The 14,996-nt window shown below is 34.1% G+C and overlaps 3 protein-coding genes across 6 annotated transcripts; 1 reads left to right on the forward strand and 2 right to left on the reverse strand.

Annotated features, from left to right (window-relative positions):
• Window positions 1-733: 733 nt before the first annotated feature.
• On the reverse strand, window positions 734-9,609 carry Loco (regulator of G protein signaling family member locomotion defects). Of its 3 annotated transcripts, none has more exons than XM_076903480.1 (14): window positions 8,375-9,549; window positions 7,671-8,276; window positions 6,895-7,536; window positions 4,768-4,878; window positions 4,458-4,682; window positions 4,126-4,364; window positions 3,854-4,046; window positions 3,384-3,593; window positions 2,745-3,021; window positions 2,498-2,652; window positions 2,314-2,397; window positions 2,087-2,231; window positions 1,917-2,008; window positions 734-1,736 (listed from the first exon to the last, which is right to left on the reverse strand). In XM_076903480.1, the coding sequence occupies exons 1-14, from the start codon at window positions 9,014-9,016 to the stop codon at window positions 1,206-1,208; spliced, it is 4,152 nt and encodes a 1,383-aa protein (XP_076759595.1). In that variant the 5' UTR covers window positions 9,017-9,549; the 3' UTR covers window positions 734-1,205. The 3 variants fall into 3 exon arrangements, with proteins under 3 accessions (XP_076759595.1, XP_076759597.1, XP_076759596.1); XM_076903482.1 differs by having other exon boundaries at window positions 4,126-4,346; window positions 8,375-9,547; XM_076903481.1 differs by having other exon boundaries at window positions 1,621-1,755; window positions 8,375-9,609.
• Window positions 9,610-10,843: 1,234 nt separating this feature from the next.
• LOC143428239 (uncharacterized) lies at window positions 10,844-13,184 on the forward strand. The gene is made up of 4 exons (XM_076902962.1): window positions 10,844-12,655; window positions 12,729-12,839; window positions 12,896-13,046; window positions 13,135-13,184. Exons 1-4 carry the CDS (start codon window positions 10,844-10,846, stop codon window positions 13,182-13,184), a joined length of 2,124 nt encoding a protein of 707 aa, XP_076759077.1.
• Window positions 13,185-13,512: 328 nt separating this feature from the next.
• Rpl26 (ribosomal protein L26) lies at window positions 13,513-14,961 on the reverse strand. 2 transcript variants are annotated; one of them, XM_076903466.1, is made up of 4 exons: window positions 14,809-14,961; window positions 14,359-14,534; window positions 13,959-14,099; window positions 13,513-13,701 (listed from the first exon to the last, which is right to left on the reverse strand). In XM_076903466.1, the coding sequence occupies exons 2-4, from the start codon at window positions 14,524-14,526 to the stop codon at window positions 13,564-13,566; spliced, it is 447 nt and encodes a 148-aa protein (XP_076759581.1). In that variant the 5' UTR covers window positions 14,527-14,534; window positions 14,809-14,961; the 3' UTR covers window positions 13,513-13,563. The 2 variants fall into 2 exon arrangements, with proteins under 2 accessions (XP_076759581.1, XP_076759582.1); XM_076903467.1 differs by having other exon boundaries at window positions 14,359-14,539; window positions 14,814-14,958.
• Between the last annotated feature and the right edge of the window lie 35 nt (window positions 14,962-14,996).

The raw sequence follows: 14,996 nt of genomic DNA on the forward strand, positions 1-14,996 counted from the left end.
ATACGAAAACAATCGAATACTGTTTATTCATACTGTATCATTGAATATATAGGGTTATGTGGTAACAGTATGACTTTTAATAGGAAAATCTTGTTACCTAAAATAATATAAGGACAATGTTTCTTACAGACCTGATAGCTCTTTGTTTCAATATCGTTTCGGGAGAACTAAATAAATCTGTACGTATAAACCATTAACGTCTTATTCACTTACCTTTTTTTCCTCGTCAGTAATTGTTTACAAAATGCTTCAACGATATTAAAACTGTTCAGATTGAAACGTCGACGAGCTAAGCTGTCTTTCACTTTGCGTTAATCGTGACAACTCGCCGTTTACGTAACTGAACAACATGCCAGGAAAAGCACTATCAGAAACGAAAGTTTATTAGCCGAGACACGATGATCGAATTGAGCTTCGTTGACTCGTGTGTCGTGCTAAACAAAGTCACAATGACAGGCCCGCGTAAAATATATATATTATTATTGCGCATAACGCCACCTACGATGGCGCGAGACAGACTAAATCAAATTACAGAGGCAGGAAAACGTTGCGTATATTACAATGACCTTGATATACGTATTCGTATCATGCCTAGAACATCGCTATGGATGCCGTTCCTTGTTTACATGCGTACAATCTAAAATCTATTACAGAACAGATATCGGAATAAGGAAATAAAAAATAGTGAACATTGGCGCGCGTACAGGTTCAAATGCAGAAACAATCGGAGACGTTCTTATAAAACAAATTTCACATAATTTATTTGATGTGCATAAAATTTCAAATATTTTTTCCATCGTTTACGTACAACAACGTGTTCATCCGTTATAAATTACAATAATAAAATATACCGTCCTGTATAACCAGGAAAGTGACAGCTGTACTGCAAAAACATCATAAATATGTATTCACTAAAAATTATTGTATGATTAAAACTACATTGCTGGATATCGTTAAAATAAAGACACCTTTGGAAGTAAGGCACCTTATTCACTAGTCGAGGCAAAGTGAAACGATACAAAGTCATGATCGTGGTAGGCACTAAGTAATACTACAAGCTGTCCTCACCTTATATTAATCACGTTCCTTCAAATAGTTTGTATTTGTAACATATAAAATTGATTATACATATAGGAACTGCTTTCCCTTGTTCGCAGCACTTTCTGTATGCCAGATACAAAAATACTTCTTCTAAATATGACACGTCAGAAAATGTTTTTCCGTGTAGATTCGGTCGGATTCAAAGGAACGGCATGATTAGACTTTGGTAAAGATTTCGAGGACACGATATATCCAGTTTTCGTAGCGCTTGTTACAAGATTTTTCGGTTTCGGTGGAAGAGGAGGAGGTTTCGACGACTTTATTATGCCTGACGAGTTTGCTTGTGCATCGAAAGAGCCCATTGCGATGGTTCTGGAGCAAGACCCGTTCTCTACAACTGTCCGATCTTCGTCCGTTAAAGTTGTATCTAACATGAACGAACTATCTGGAGACTTACTCTGCGATTCCTTTCCAATGGCTGATATATGGAATCGTTCGTCTACATTTCCATTCTTCAATGATATCATTTGAGTTGTCGGTGTTGTTGTTATCGTTGTCGTGTTTTGATCTTGTCCACTGCAGTTTTGCCGTTCATTAATCGAACCATAAAACTTGGAGTTCGCTTCGCAATAGGCAGATATTATCCTAGGTCTTCGAACCTTGTTGCGATCCGTCGGCTTACCATTCTCCTTGTTCTGATCAGTAAGTTCATAGCTTTAAGGGTCGAAACGCATCGCATACACATGATAAAAATTTTAAAGGTAAAATATACTTAAAAAAATATTGCTACGATAACTGACATTATTTTGTTATCGAATGTATCGTTAAGTAACGCATTATTATACATCAGAGCATGCAAGTTTCGTTTCGTTTACCTTTAAAAAGTCTGGCAATTCAAAATTGATTTCTGTGCCTCTCTGATCTTCCAATCTAGACCTTTGTGCTCGTTTCAAACCTTCGTATAGATCTATACAAATAAAATAGCTATTATTCTAATAATAATTTTAATGTGACGATCGTATGAACTCAATTTTATATCACTTACCTTCACCGTCATATTTTCCTGGTAGTTGCAATTTCACACCGTTCCTCCACTTTGCTATTAAAGGAGGATGAGACTTGGCGGTTTCATCGGAAATATAATCGTTTGCGTTACTTCTTTCGTTCATGTTACACTTGGATTTTCCTCCCTTTAACATAAATAAACGAGACACTTATAAGAGTCGTCCTCGAACATGAGAAAGCATGTACAGTAGCAAACGTTTAACATACCTTCTTTTTGCCATGCATTGTAGAGTCCCGAAGAAAAAATTTACTTGGTAAGATAGAGGACCCTTCGGAACGTTGATCGTCAGACTACGCCCAAAAAATAAAAGAATGTACGTATATTATATATTAGTTGTAATAAGTTTCTTAACTTTGTTAATCATTTGAATGAACGTTCCAATTTTATTACCTTGCATGAGCCATCATTGTAATATTTATTTGAACCTTTGCCCACCAGAAGCTCTTCAAATACTCTGTTGGTGATCTCGTCTAAAGTGGGCTGAGAATTTGATACATCGTGCGTACACTTGACTGTGTTTAATTCTTTTTGCGGATCTAAAACGACTAAAAACATTTCTTCTTAAGTGTTTTAGCTCAACGGCAATTACACTTCAATTCATTCTTAAAAGCTTACTATATCGTGACAGCTTTACTACCTTCATCCTTTATGGTGGTTAAAATCAGTCTCGTAGGAGCATCGATAGCCTGTATATCCATACAAACACGGTGGTTTTCACTCCATACGATAATCATATCTAAATTAAAACCATACTTATTCAGAAGCGGCCTGAGTACTTCTTTAAGGGTTCTGCCTTTATGCGCGATCACAGTTATCACTCGCCGAGTAGGTAAGTCTACCTTCAATATTTTTGTTGGTACAACTTCCACTTCCTGGCCAGCCAACGCTGACGACGGAAACTTCGGTTCTATTGTCTGAAAGCGCAAAAAATCAATGACTATTATTAAATATTTAATTCTTCTTTACTAAAATATCCTATCCTTGGTTAAAATGACTTTTTATTTCTTTTTAAAGTACACTGAAATATTATTACGTGATGCTTACACTCATTTTTAATTCTAATTTTTACATTTTTTGCATTTTACGCATGCACAGAGACAAATAAAACTCATATCGAAAACACATGCATAAAGATTATCAAGTAGCAATAATCACCCATAGTCTTTATACCATCAGAAAGAAGCATATTCTAGCATGGTCCACATTAATGAATTATTTTGTTAGTTTTGAGCAGCAAACAAATGATGCATTAAAATAGATACAAGAGAACACAAACCTCGTCTGTAGCTAGTATTAGAACATCATAGTTAGAGTATCGGAGAGCTCTTTTATCAAGAAGGCGTGTAACCACATCTTTAATACTCTCGGTTTCGCTCGTCGGTACAACCGTAGTCGATCCATCGGGTAATATTACCCGACACAACCCGGTACATTTGGCACGAACATCTTTCGTTTCGTTCGACTGTCCTTCGTAGGACGATAAAGACTACAAGTTATACATACAACAACTTTGTAGATTTGAAATTAAAATGTGCGTATAATAACACGGACATTTGTCTCTAACAAAGATCTACGCTTAGTTGCAATACCAACATATCTACTACACACTTGCAATACAAAACAGAACTAACATGTACCGTAGTTAGAACTAACGTCTATACTTGCCTTTAATATAACTATTTTATTAAGTGGCAAATTTGTGTTTATGTTTAATGATAAAGTAATAATGGAAAGAGCGATACTTACAGTTTTATGAAACGATTGCCTCAGTGCCAAATCCCATGATGCTAATGAAGATCTGCTACTAGATATAGAAATACTGTCGTCATTGTTATTACCTTCTGCTTCTCTTTTTATGGTAGTAAAACTCTTATATATAGTTTCATTTCTGTTAGGACCCTTATTATATTCAGATTCTCCACGGTCTTTCGATTTAGACCTGAAGGAACATTGTTATATATAAATTTATAATATACTTTCAAGTTGATATTAGTTGCGCACTGTTCATTATCGTTTACCTGTTCTTTCTATTCCATGGAAGAATAGATTTCCTACATCTGTCCTCTGCATCTGAGTGACTCTTCTTTAACTTTACACTGGGAGAACTAGTAAGATTTAAATCGCAATCTTCAGCTCCAATTATTGAGCTTCCTGTTTCTACGCAACGACGGTATAAATCGGATCTTAAAAATCTTGGATAACTATCAAATTTCATTAAATTGAAAACCTGTTTTTGTGCCTGAAAATAGAATACAAACTGACCATTTCCATTAATACAGAGCAATCTATTTAACATTAATAACAACAGTAGCAATATTTCTACAGAGTTGAGGACAAGCATCATTTTCACCTGTAGGAAGAGGTCGGCAGGTGCTTCGCTTAAAAGTTCCTGTGTTATTTGACCAGTCGCATGGCTATCAACGTTCACAGGATCAGCTGCGGTGGTGGAGAGATGGCGTTGGTAGATTTGATTGGCTAATTTACGTCTTGCTGTAACATCCTTGGTATCTTTGTATCTCTCGCAAGCAGCCCAAAAGTAAATATTCTCATGGCTGAATTCCTTTTTTAGAAATTCCTTTAATAAAACCAGCAAATGTAAGAGGCATATTCAGAAATACAAAACAATGGTTTTTCAATGATAAAAAAGATCCCGTTCTTACCGCAAATGTCTGTAAACCTTTTGGATCTTCTAGCAATTTTTCAAAACCGGTGGCCCATGCGTGTATATCGTTGCAGTCGGTATTCTTGTCGCATAACTCTGTGCTACCGTGCTGCGTTGAAGCATTAAAAAATTATACATCATTTATAAAGTTGTTAACTAGGATTAAACGAGTGATGGGGGAAACGATTGAGCGTGCGCGCCATCAAACCGATACGAATATTCCAAACATCGGTTTAAAAAAAAAATGTAAAATAAATAATATGCAATTACGCTAACATTGTACGACTTTTTGATGTTTGTTATTGTACATAGTATTTATTTTATTCGTTAATATAATAATTTTACGAACTCTTCGAAAGGTTTCTAACTTAACGAACTTTACATGTTTGTTCGTACCAATAAATATAGGACGCACCGCATTACGAACGCGTCTAAGTATGCGGCTGTGCGTAATTGTGGTCTTTTATGGAAAAGCCATTGTACAAAAAATTTAAATAGTGACGATTGTAAAGGAAAATGGAAATGAAAAGAATTTAGTGATTGCCGGTCTACTAGACTAAGTAGGATATTTTATACGCTAACAATAGAAAAGTATTGCACGAGAGGTGAGAACAACGTGGGAATGGAAAACATTCTCACACGTAATAATGAAGAATTTTTAATGAATTTCTACCTCCACTCCCTTCGTGACGTCTTTCAACGGATAAAATGCGTCCAAGTTACATATTCAATACGTGTATATCAAGATTATATTACGATGACCGCGTATTATCGTAAATCAATTAGAAAAAGCATTTGAAGGACGAAATATTAACTTTTATCTTCAATACATTAACGAAACGAAACGCATCTCTATAATATATCGATTTCGTAATGTTGATCTTATAATTCGTAATGAAAATTTATCAAATTTTCATCCTTTCTCTTCATATGTAAACTAACGATAACGGCACGTATCGATTTCATTTCGTAGCCAGTTTGTTTAACTCGAACAGCTGATTAACTTAAAAAAAAATAAAATAAACTAAAACAGCGAACAGTCAAATAAGACACCCACAACGAATCGTTAGACAATCGCCAAACAATTTTATAGAACATCGATCTTATATCGCACGTACCGATTTCACCACGGTATCCATGTCGTGATCGAAGATCGTATTCCTTCGTGCAGTCGCGCCACCGATCCCATTTACCGAGCGAAAAATAAAAATACTTGTACGAACATGATACGGTTTTGTCTCGCGCGGTTATATAATTTTATCGATGATAGCTATGAAAATAACATTGCGGTGTGTTCGTAACAATAAGGGCTCCGCCCAACTGCAACGAGGCACCGTTGACAATTATGATTCCGCACACGGTGTTTGCTCGACTCAATGGTCAGCCGAACACAACGTACACCGATACAACCGACCGTGATCGACCGATCGATTTTTTTTACGAATCGACAGTTTACACGAAACGTTCGTCCGGTAAATTCTTCCAGATAAATAACTTCAACGACCACCGTATACACTAATCAACACTGTTATAACCATTACGATCAACGTCACGTTCATTTCGTGTCCAACATGTCACTCTCATGTGCACTACCGCTACGAGCATATATTCGCTCGTACTTCATTTCCTTCTCTTTCTCTTTCCCTCTTCTACACGATGTACTCGGTCTGTCGTACGGTCGGTAGGTTTGTTCGTCGGTAGCTACGTTTACTCAGAAAGGATCAAATTTTTTTCACTGGTCTATCCATTTATTCAATTATTTCCGTAAATTTGTCCTGTCTCGTTGAAACATCCCACAAATATCAAACACCAAAATATGACACCATAATCGTCCCCTCTCCTTGGCGCGCACGCCCCTCCCTTCCCCTTCGAGTCCCTCGTCCTCCTCGTGCCCCTTTTTCCCGCTTATAACTTCGGATATTATACTTATGCTTTCGTTTAAAATATACTGTATGTATATATATATGTCTAAACGTATACACAAATACTGAAATACTCTTTTGTTTTTCATTGTATTTACTTTTCTTCTATAGCAATAATTGTAAGAACTGATTCATTAAAGCATTTAAAAGTTGATCAACTAAATTAGGCTGCGTTATAAAAGGAATGTAAATATGGAACTTACCAAACAGCTATCCTGTGCGCAGGTTCCGATATTTCGAATTTCTTGTAAGCTTCCCCAGGGCCGTGAATTATCCGATTTGTCCGAATAGGTTTGGCACAGTGGTCGAGCATAATCCATGCTCGTGTTGAGATCTTCAAAACTATGCACCAAAGATTTCGATATACCGGAGAAAACTTTTGGGCTGAACTTATCTCGTGGGTCGATTTCCGCCGATTCCGCTAATCTTGTAAATCCTAACAATCGTTTTGATTTGATGATAGAATCGTCAGACGCCTCGATATGATCTTCTATACCGTGCAGCATCGCGGTGGTGCAAACGGACACGAGGGAACCAACGGACGAACTAACCAACCCCTGCTTAACTGTTGAAGCAGATGGCAATGGACAGGTGGGCAGATCCCCCCTCTTCGTTCCCTTTTGTGCGCCGGAATTCATCTCGGAAATATCTATCGCTTCTGTACACATGCTCATTCCATTACAAAAATCATTAAAAACAACACTTTCACGTGGCAATTCCGTATTATCTTTGTATATATCCGACTTATTTGCTTCGTTCCAACACGTACTCGATACTGCTCGTACCGTCAGTCTTAAATCGACGGCTTCGTTACCGTATGCTCTCGTTGAATATTCACAAGCATCCTGAAAATATATTGCATTAAGTAAGGATCAATTATTTTCGTCTACAATGTACTTTCTTTGTGATCATAATGAATTTAGTAATTGTATTTCTATTAATTACGTTTACTGGAACGTATACACTGTAATTGGCATACCCTGTATTCCGATGTTGGACATCTTCTGGAAACATTTTGTACAATATTTTTGTCTGAACGACTTGTACTATCATCTTTATAGCCAATTCCAGAATCGCTATTACTTGAATGAGCCGTAGATGTGCTTATATTACTTGGTTGTGGAGAAGCAGTTTCTTGATGTCTTCGCATTTCATTATATGGATTTGTATCACTAGTCGTAGAATCTGATATGTACAACGTTTGTATAGCGCCAATCAGACCATTGCAACTGTCTGGAAATTCCTGGCATACGTTCAGTTCAGACGTTTTGGTGCACGTAAATCCAAATATATTGCAGACACTTGAGTGTACTGTATGATCGATTAATTTGTAATAAATTGTAAAAACATGGCATGAATTTGAAACAATATTTTCCTTATCCTTGACGGATTTAGTTAGTATGCCGAAATACTGTTTGTCTTGTTCAGAAAATGAATTACAGAATATTATTCTATAGGACGGATATTCAGCTATAATTCGATTCTCTGAATTGGTGAGCTTTATATTTGCTACATGTATTGTTAATAGTACCGTAGTAGGATTTCTTTTCTCAGCCTTTAAGCGTTTAATACACTTTCTCAACACCTGTAAAAGTTTGACAAAATTAATGAAATTACGATATGGACATATTTTTAATATATTTATGATAATAATGTACGTATTATCAGAAATGTGCGTGTTACCTGCATCATGCAAGAAGGATGCAATTGATTTGGAATGTCTATAGTTCCAAGGTAACCAACTACTGTTCTATGCACTATTTTCTCAGAGTCTCTTTTGTGAGACGCTGGTGGCGGTGGCGGTGGAAGAGGACTAGACATATCCCAGTGATAATGTAAGTCACAATAAGTTCCATGACTTTGTACTTCGGGTGGTGTCTTCCCTGCCGCATCAAACATAGCTCCACTTTGCAAGTCTCTTACAACCTTAGCGACTCTACATTGTAACTGCAATGCTCCCATATTGCTTGCACGAGGTTTATGAATGTACTTGGGTTTACAACGTACTGTCGTTACACCTTCTTCATCCGAAGAGTCAGAATAATAATTTTCAGCTATTTGCAATCTCAGGATGCCTTTAGAACGGCCAATTAACTGCACAACATCATCATGAGGTAATTTACTAACATTATGACCATTGACAGAAACTAGATAGTCGCCGGCTCGTAGCCCAGCGATATCCGCTGGACTCCCTGGAACGATGCAACTCAATATGCAAGGTTGCTGTCCCGAGATCGTAAAACCGAATCCTTTCATTCCACGCAATACCTCCACTGCTCTTACACCGTAATTCACACGTTTCTTTTTCTTTCTGTTTTGGTGCATTCTTATACTTTCTTTTCATCAATTCCCCATAGAAATTACAATCGACCCTTCGAAAAATTGTCGATCGGATTACCGTCGGACCAACACTTTCACAATCCAGAAAAACTCCCGAATCATGTTTCCTTTAAATTCTACTCTCATCAACTTTTCTCAACATTTTTTAAGAACAAGTGAATGATTTGATAGCGTGATAATTTTTTTATTCTACTAGCCGATCGGACGGATTGATCATCGATAATCAATTCTCATCTGAAATCGGTTCTTGACCGTTTACGCTGCGATTCGTGACGGCGTTCTTTCTGCGCTCTTGCACCTTTTTCTCTCGCACAGTCTATTACTGTATTACTAAACCATCAAATGCAATTTCTTAAATACTTCCCAATTCTTCTACACCTTTTGAATTATTCATAATTGAAACATGCAATGATATTTATTTCATACATTTAAACACGCGAACAACTATAAAATGTTTTGGTAATCTCGTTATTCCTTTTCTTTTGCTTCTATCCTTTCACTCCCTCCACTTTTCTTTCATTTACATCATTGTTTGTACCTACGTTCATCGATCCATACACTTCCGGTTTACAAATACACGTTTTGACAGAAACTTTGCGAGGAACAATTTTCTTTCTTCGCTGTTATATATCGTTTTTGTACGACAGGAATTCTCTATAGCTGTATTAAAAAACTTCCATACCTATTAAATGAATATCACCACCCTACACTCTTTTGTATTTTAATAATGAAAATAAAATTCATTTTATAACATGAAATGAGTTTCATTAGTATTTACCCATCTTCTTCACATAAATTCACTTCTACCACACTATTTTGTTTACTTATTCACGTACATTATTTCATATACATATACGAAATAAATGAATGATCGCTTAAAAATTCGTCTTATTAATTTTATCGTAATTCTGTAATAAAAATTCATATTAATTTGAAACGCTATTGCAAATCAATCGACACTTTATCATATTATTTAATACCACAATTATGTCTTATAATACAGTTTCGATTGGTTTTATTGATTGGGATAGTAGTTGTATCGTGCATGACATTTAGTTGCATATAATTTCTGAAGAATGAGAAAAACACTAAAATAAATATAAAAAATATAAATACTATATATAATCTTATTAATATTTAAATTAGAAAAGACATTCAATTTTCGATATGTACATTCATCAAGAATGTCATGTGTGTATACGATTCAGATAACCTCAAAATTTTCAACTGGTTTGGCATATTGTAATGAAACATATGTATTTCATGTTTTAGCTCTAATTTTTCAGTTCTAATCGGATAATGTATTGAAGTAACAATCAGACTCCAGATAATTATATTTTAAATAATTATATTTTTTGTTTGTATCGTCATTGAACTTAAACGATTTTATAAGACGTGATTTAAAATATAATAGATATTAGGTTAGCGAATGGTGCTAAAGACATAAACACTCACAATGGAATCTGATGATGACTGTATCTGAACGTTGGTACCAAACACAGTTCCTTTTTAGATAATTATATTTTTTATGTTTATATTTAATCATTGAACTTGAACCATTTTATAAGACGAGATTTAGAATATAATAGATATTAGGTTAGTGAGTGGTTCTAAAAATATTAAACACTTGCAATGGAATCTGATGATGATTTTACTTGGACGGTGGTACCAAACACAGTTGCAAGCAGGATGGTAAATTCTTCATTGATACATAAACTGGTACCATCTAACAAATTAAGTCGTAGAAATAAAATTTTGAACAATAAAATTAAAAGCATTCATTATGTAAAGTCATACAGTCAGTATATCAAAATGAAGACTTCAGTCCTTCAACAAGTATCGGATGACAGTGATACTGAAGATAACATTAGTCTTACAGAAGATGACTATAGTATTCTATGTAAATCTGATCTACCTCGAACACAGATACCCAATGAAAGAGGAATTGAAAACTTAGACCATTCTGATAAAGTAGAATTAGAGAATGATGAAGATGCTACATCTGATGTAGAAAGTGAACAAATATTTACACAAAAATCTGAAAATAAATTACAAAAAACTACTAATATAAAATGGCAAAAAATAGTTAAAAAAAGATCTAGAAGTATTTCTCCTTCCAGGAAAAAGAAAACTGAAAATAGTTCCACAATTACTACTACTAATACCGTTTGTTCTAAAGCAGATGATATTGAAACCAATACACAAACTAACTTAAATATACTTAATAATGAACAGTTTATATCAAACGAATCTCCAAAGAAAAATAGTTTAAACGCAGAAAATAAAATGTTAGCTGTTGATGAGAAAACTGTACATGCTGAAGATATAAATTCAAATGAAATAACATGTAATGCAATCACAGTACAAGAAGTTATAAATACTAATAATGAATCAGTACCACAAAATCCTACAAAAAATAAGATTAGTAAAGTATTGCATTCAGATAAAGAACATCGTTACAAAATACCTATTAGTCCTAAAAAAGAAAGATTGAAAGAGGTGAAGAAAAATTTGACACCTTTATTAGATAATGTTAAGGATGTCCAGAATACTAGTGATCCTTGTACAAGTACAAATGAACCCTTAGATCAGAATCATGCTAAACTAAATATTGAAAGTGATATAGAAAATGCTGAATCTCTTGAAATTCAACCTTCAGTTATTATTAAGAAACATCAACCAAAAGATTCTGGCATTGAAGATACAGATGAAGAATTTGTAGAACATGATAAAAAGTATGAAAGTGAAACTCAAAAAGTAGAACAAAATTTGTCAACTTCTTTGTGTAATGTAGAATATAAAGATGATCTGGTACATGTTGCTAATGATTTAAAATCCAAAAATTTGAATTCACCAAAGAAAGTAGATCCTGAAGATGTACCAAACATAAATGAGAAAATAAATACAAGTGAACAAGAACATCAGGAGAAACTGCAAAAACCTATAATCATTAATATAGAAATTGTTAATAGAAAATATAAGCTAATACCTGATACATCTGTGCTCAATAAACGTATAGAATCAGAAGAATCAAGTATGAAAGATTTTTGGAATAAAAGATTATATGAAACCGAAGAAATAGAAGAGAACATAGAATATGGTATTACCCCTTTAATTAGAAAACGATTGCAGCAATTTAGAAGATTAAATTTGACTACAGAAAGTGACTCTAGTTTAAGCGATAACGATATTACATATTCCAGCGAAAATATGAGAGAGAAGCTGTTCAATCGAGACAAGGAATTCGATATGTCTGGGAGTGAAGATGAGAGCACACATTATAAACACGAAAGTATGATCCAATTGTTAAGATTAAATAAGAGCGAAGACACAAGTGAAAGCTTTCCAAAAGAGTCTAATTATTGCATGGATAATGAGGACAACAGTTTGACACACTGTCCTAAAGTTGAAATGAATTCATGTATAGATATTAAACAATCATCATTCATTGATAGTGAATCAGCTAAATGTAAGTCAAATTGTTCAAACAATATAGTAAATCATAATGCTGATCACGAAGAAGATGAATCCTGTATGGAAAGTGTTCATGGAAAAAATCTGGATATTAAGATTACAGAGCAACCTGTAAATAAAAGAACAGTAACACATAGAAGACCATGCAATGTATAAATAACTTTTTTTTTGGAGTTTAATTACATTGTTTTAACTATTAGTCATACGCATTGTTTTTTTGCAGCTAGAGGAACTGATAGAACAGGAAGGTTTAGTGTTAAAAACTCCAAGACCTTCTTTCAAATTTAAGGACATAAAAGAAGATGAACTTTTTATCATAGATCTTCCTTCTAAGGTATGTTATATATACATCTATAAAAGAATATAAATTTATATATGTTTTTGTTACAGGTGCTTGAGAATCAATTATTGGGAAGCAAAATGGTTTTAACAGAAAATAAGTTAAAACTTGGAAAACAAAAATATAAAATTAACTGTAAAAAGATAGATAACATATCTTGCGTCTTTGCTAGTACAAAACTCAACAAGCCATACCGAACAGGTACAACCATCAGCTTTTTTAAATTCATGTTATTGCAGAAATGTATTATATGTGTTCGTTTTATTCATTGATTATTTTGTTTTTCCAGTAAACATTAAACCACTGACTAGAATTGTGACGAGAGAAAAAATTACATAAAAATAACTAATACACGAAAGATGTTGAAAAAAGTGAAGATAAGATAGCTTTAACAAAGTAACATTTCTAAATAAAGGCATACTGCAGTATGAGAAAAATATAATAGTTCTATACATATATAGAAATTAATATTTGTACAATTGTAATTAAATCTGAGCTTTGCAAAATAAATTTTTCTAAAAAAATTACAATTTTAATTTTATAGTGCTACGCAGACCAAGTATCAAGTTCATCGAACTTCTGTTATTTGTAAACACATTATTAAAACTAAACAAATTAATACAATTATACTTGTAAATATTACCGCATTAAAAAAATAGCACACAGATTCCAATAAAAATGTTTTTATTGAATTGCATAAAAGAACTATTAGTTAAATTTATGACGTTTCCATGGCTGCAGTTGAATCTTCGGTATATTTTCCTTTATCCTTACCTAATGCTGCAAGCCTACCTTTGCTTCTTCTGTCAATAATTTTTTTACGATCCTTGTCCATTTTTAGTTTTACAATAACGGTCTACAAGGAGTAAGAGACTTGAATTAGAGAATCGTAAGTATTCTTAACAGAAAGAAAGATGTAAAAATATAATATCAGTGCCAATTTTTCTGCAATAATAAGATTAAGCAAGACAAATTCATAGATACAAATGAAAACCATTTGTACTAATGCAAGTGTCAAGCTTTGTGTCTTACTCTACGTGAATGGTTTAACTCATCATCTACTAAAAAGCACTGTTATGTTAGATCGTTAATAGGAAAAGAATTATTCTTTACCTTAGATGGGTCAATACCAACATATACATTGGCTGTATTAGCTTTCTCACGTTGAATTCTTTCTATGTATATGACGAACTTTTTCCTATATACTTGAACAACCTTGCCAACTTGTTGTCCCTTGTAATGCCCGCGCACAACCTTTTTTAATCAGAAACGATAATATAAAAATTAAAGGAATCAATTTATTTTGTAATATTTTACAATGTAACTACTGAATTGTTCTTAATCCTTTACATTATTATTTAACATAGACTCTCATAGGAGGCATAGCTTTCAGATGTAAGCCACAGACCACAATGTAAGTCTCATTACAAGATAAATAGGTGACAATTTTTTGTTGTCGAGTAACTTCCAATATTTATATGATACACGAGGATTATTTAGCATTACTCGTTACCTGAACTTCGTCGTCTTTACGAATTGGCATAGATCGAACATTGTATTTCGCTCGAAGTTCCTTTGAGAGCGGTGCTGACATAAGTCTTCTACGAATATGAGAAGGCGCTGTGAAGTGCCTCTTACGGTTTTTTCGCCGCGAGGAAGAAACAAGTGGGTTGAACTTCATTGTTGTTGGTTACCTGTAACGATATTATCGATTAATATATGATCGTACTAATTGTAACAATTCTAGATTTTGATAGACTGCAACAGAATCACGTGGTTCTTTCAAATGTAAATAACAGATAGGTTAGTTGTTATCATTAGGTATATAAATTTCCCAAACGTTGTCAAAGGAAAAATATTTCTACTTATAAGTCATCGAGAGAAATAACTCGACCCTGATGCACAATTTTACGTTCAGACTGTTCGTTTAAGTCCGATCGAAATCGATTTATACTTCACCGAGCTTACCGTCGGCGGTTCGACTCCGTGACCTCAACCGGAAGAGCGTTTACTCTTGCAGTTTTAGGAAGTTACGAATTTACCTAGTTTAGTGATGGGAATAAATCACCAAATTGCCTGGATTGGTTCATTATTTGGTTACAAATGAATTTATCTTTAGTGGTATAACATTTGTAATTAAACAGATGAGTG

Source organism: Xylocopa sonorina, chromosome 10, assembly GCF_050948175.1.
Source record: "Xylocopa sonorina isolate GNS202 chromosome 10, iyXylSono1_principal, whole genome shotgun sequence".
NCBI lineage: Eukaryota > Metazoa > Arthropoda > Insecta > Hymenoptera > Apidae > Xylocopa > Xylocopa sonorina.

Bases quoted from the DNA above. Each gene is read 5' to 3' on its own strand.
- Loco (XM_076903480.1), bottom strand. From the start codon at position 9,016: ATGCACCAAAACAGAAAGAAAAAGAAACGTGTGAATTACGGTGTAAGA. The intron at 4,365-4,457 runs GTGAAAATGATG...GGAAATGGTCAG, and splicing joins CTGCCGACCTCTTCCTACAG to TTTGTATTCTATTTTCAGGC. The intron at 3,594-3,853 runs GTAAGTATCGCT...TATAACTTGTAG, and splicing joins GGCAATCGTTTCATAAAACT to TCTTTATCGTCCTACGAAGG.
- LOC143428239 (XM_076902962.1), top strand. From the start codon at position 10,844: ATGAAGACTTCAGTCCTTCAACAAGTATCGGATGACAGTGATACTGAA. The intron at 12,656-12,728 runs GTATAAATAACT...GTTTTTTTGCAG, and splicing joins CACATAGAAGACCATGCAAT to CTAGAGGAACTGATAGAACA. The intron at 13,047-13,134 runs GTACAACCATCA...TTGTTTTTCCAG, and splicing joins CAACAAGCCATACCGAACAG to TAAACATTAAACCACTGACT.
- Rpl26 (XM_076903466.1), bottom strand. From the start codon at position 14,526: ATGAAGTTCAACCCACTTGTTTCTTCCTCGCGGCGAAAAAACCGTAAG. The intron at 14,100-14,358 runs GTAACGAGTAAT...TGATTAAAAAAG, and splicing joins GTAAAGACGACGAAGTTCAG to GTTGTGCGCGGGCATTACAA. The intron at 13,702-13,958 runs GTAAAGAATAAT...TACTCCTTGTAG, and splicing joins TTGGTATTGACCCATCTAAG to ACCGTTATTGTAAAACTAAA.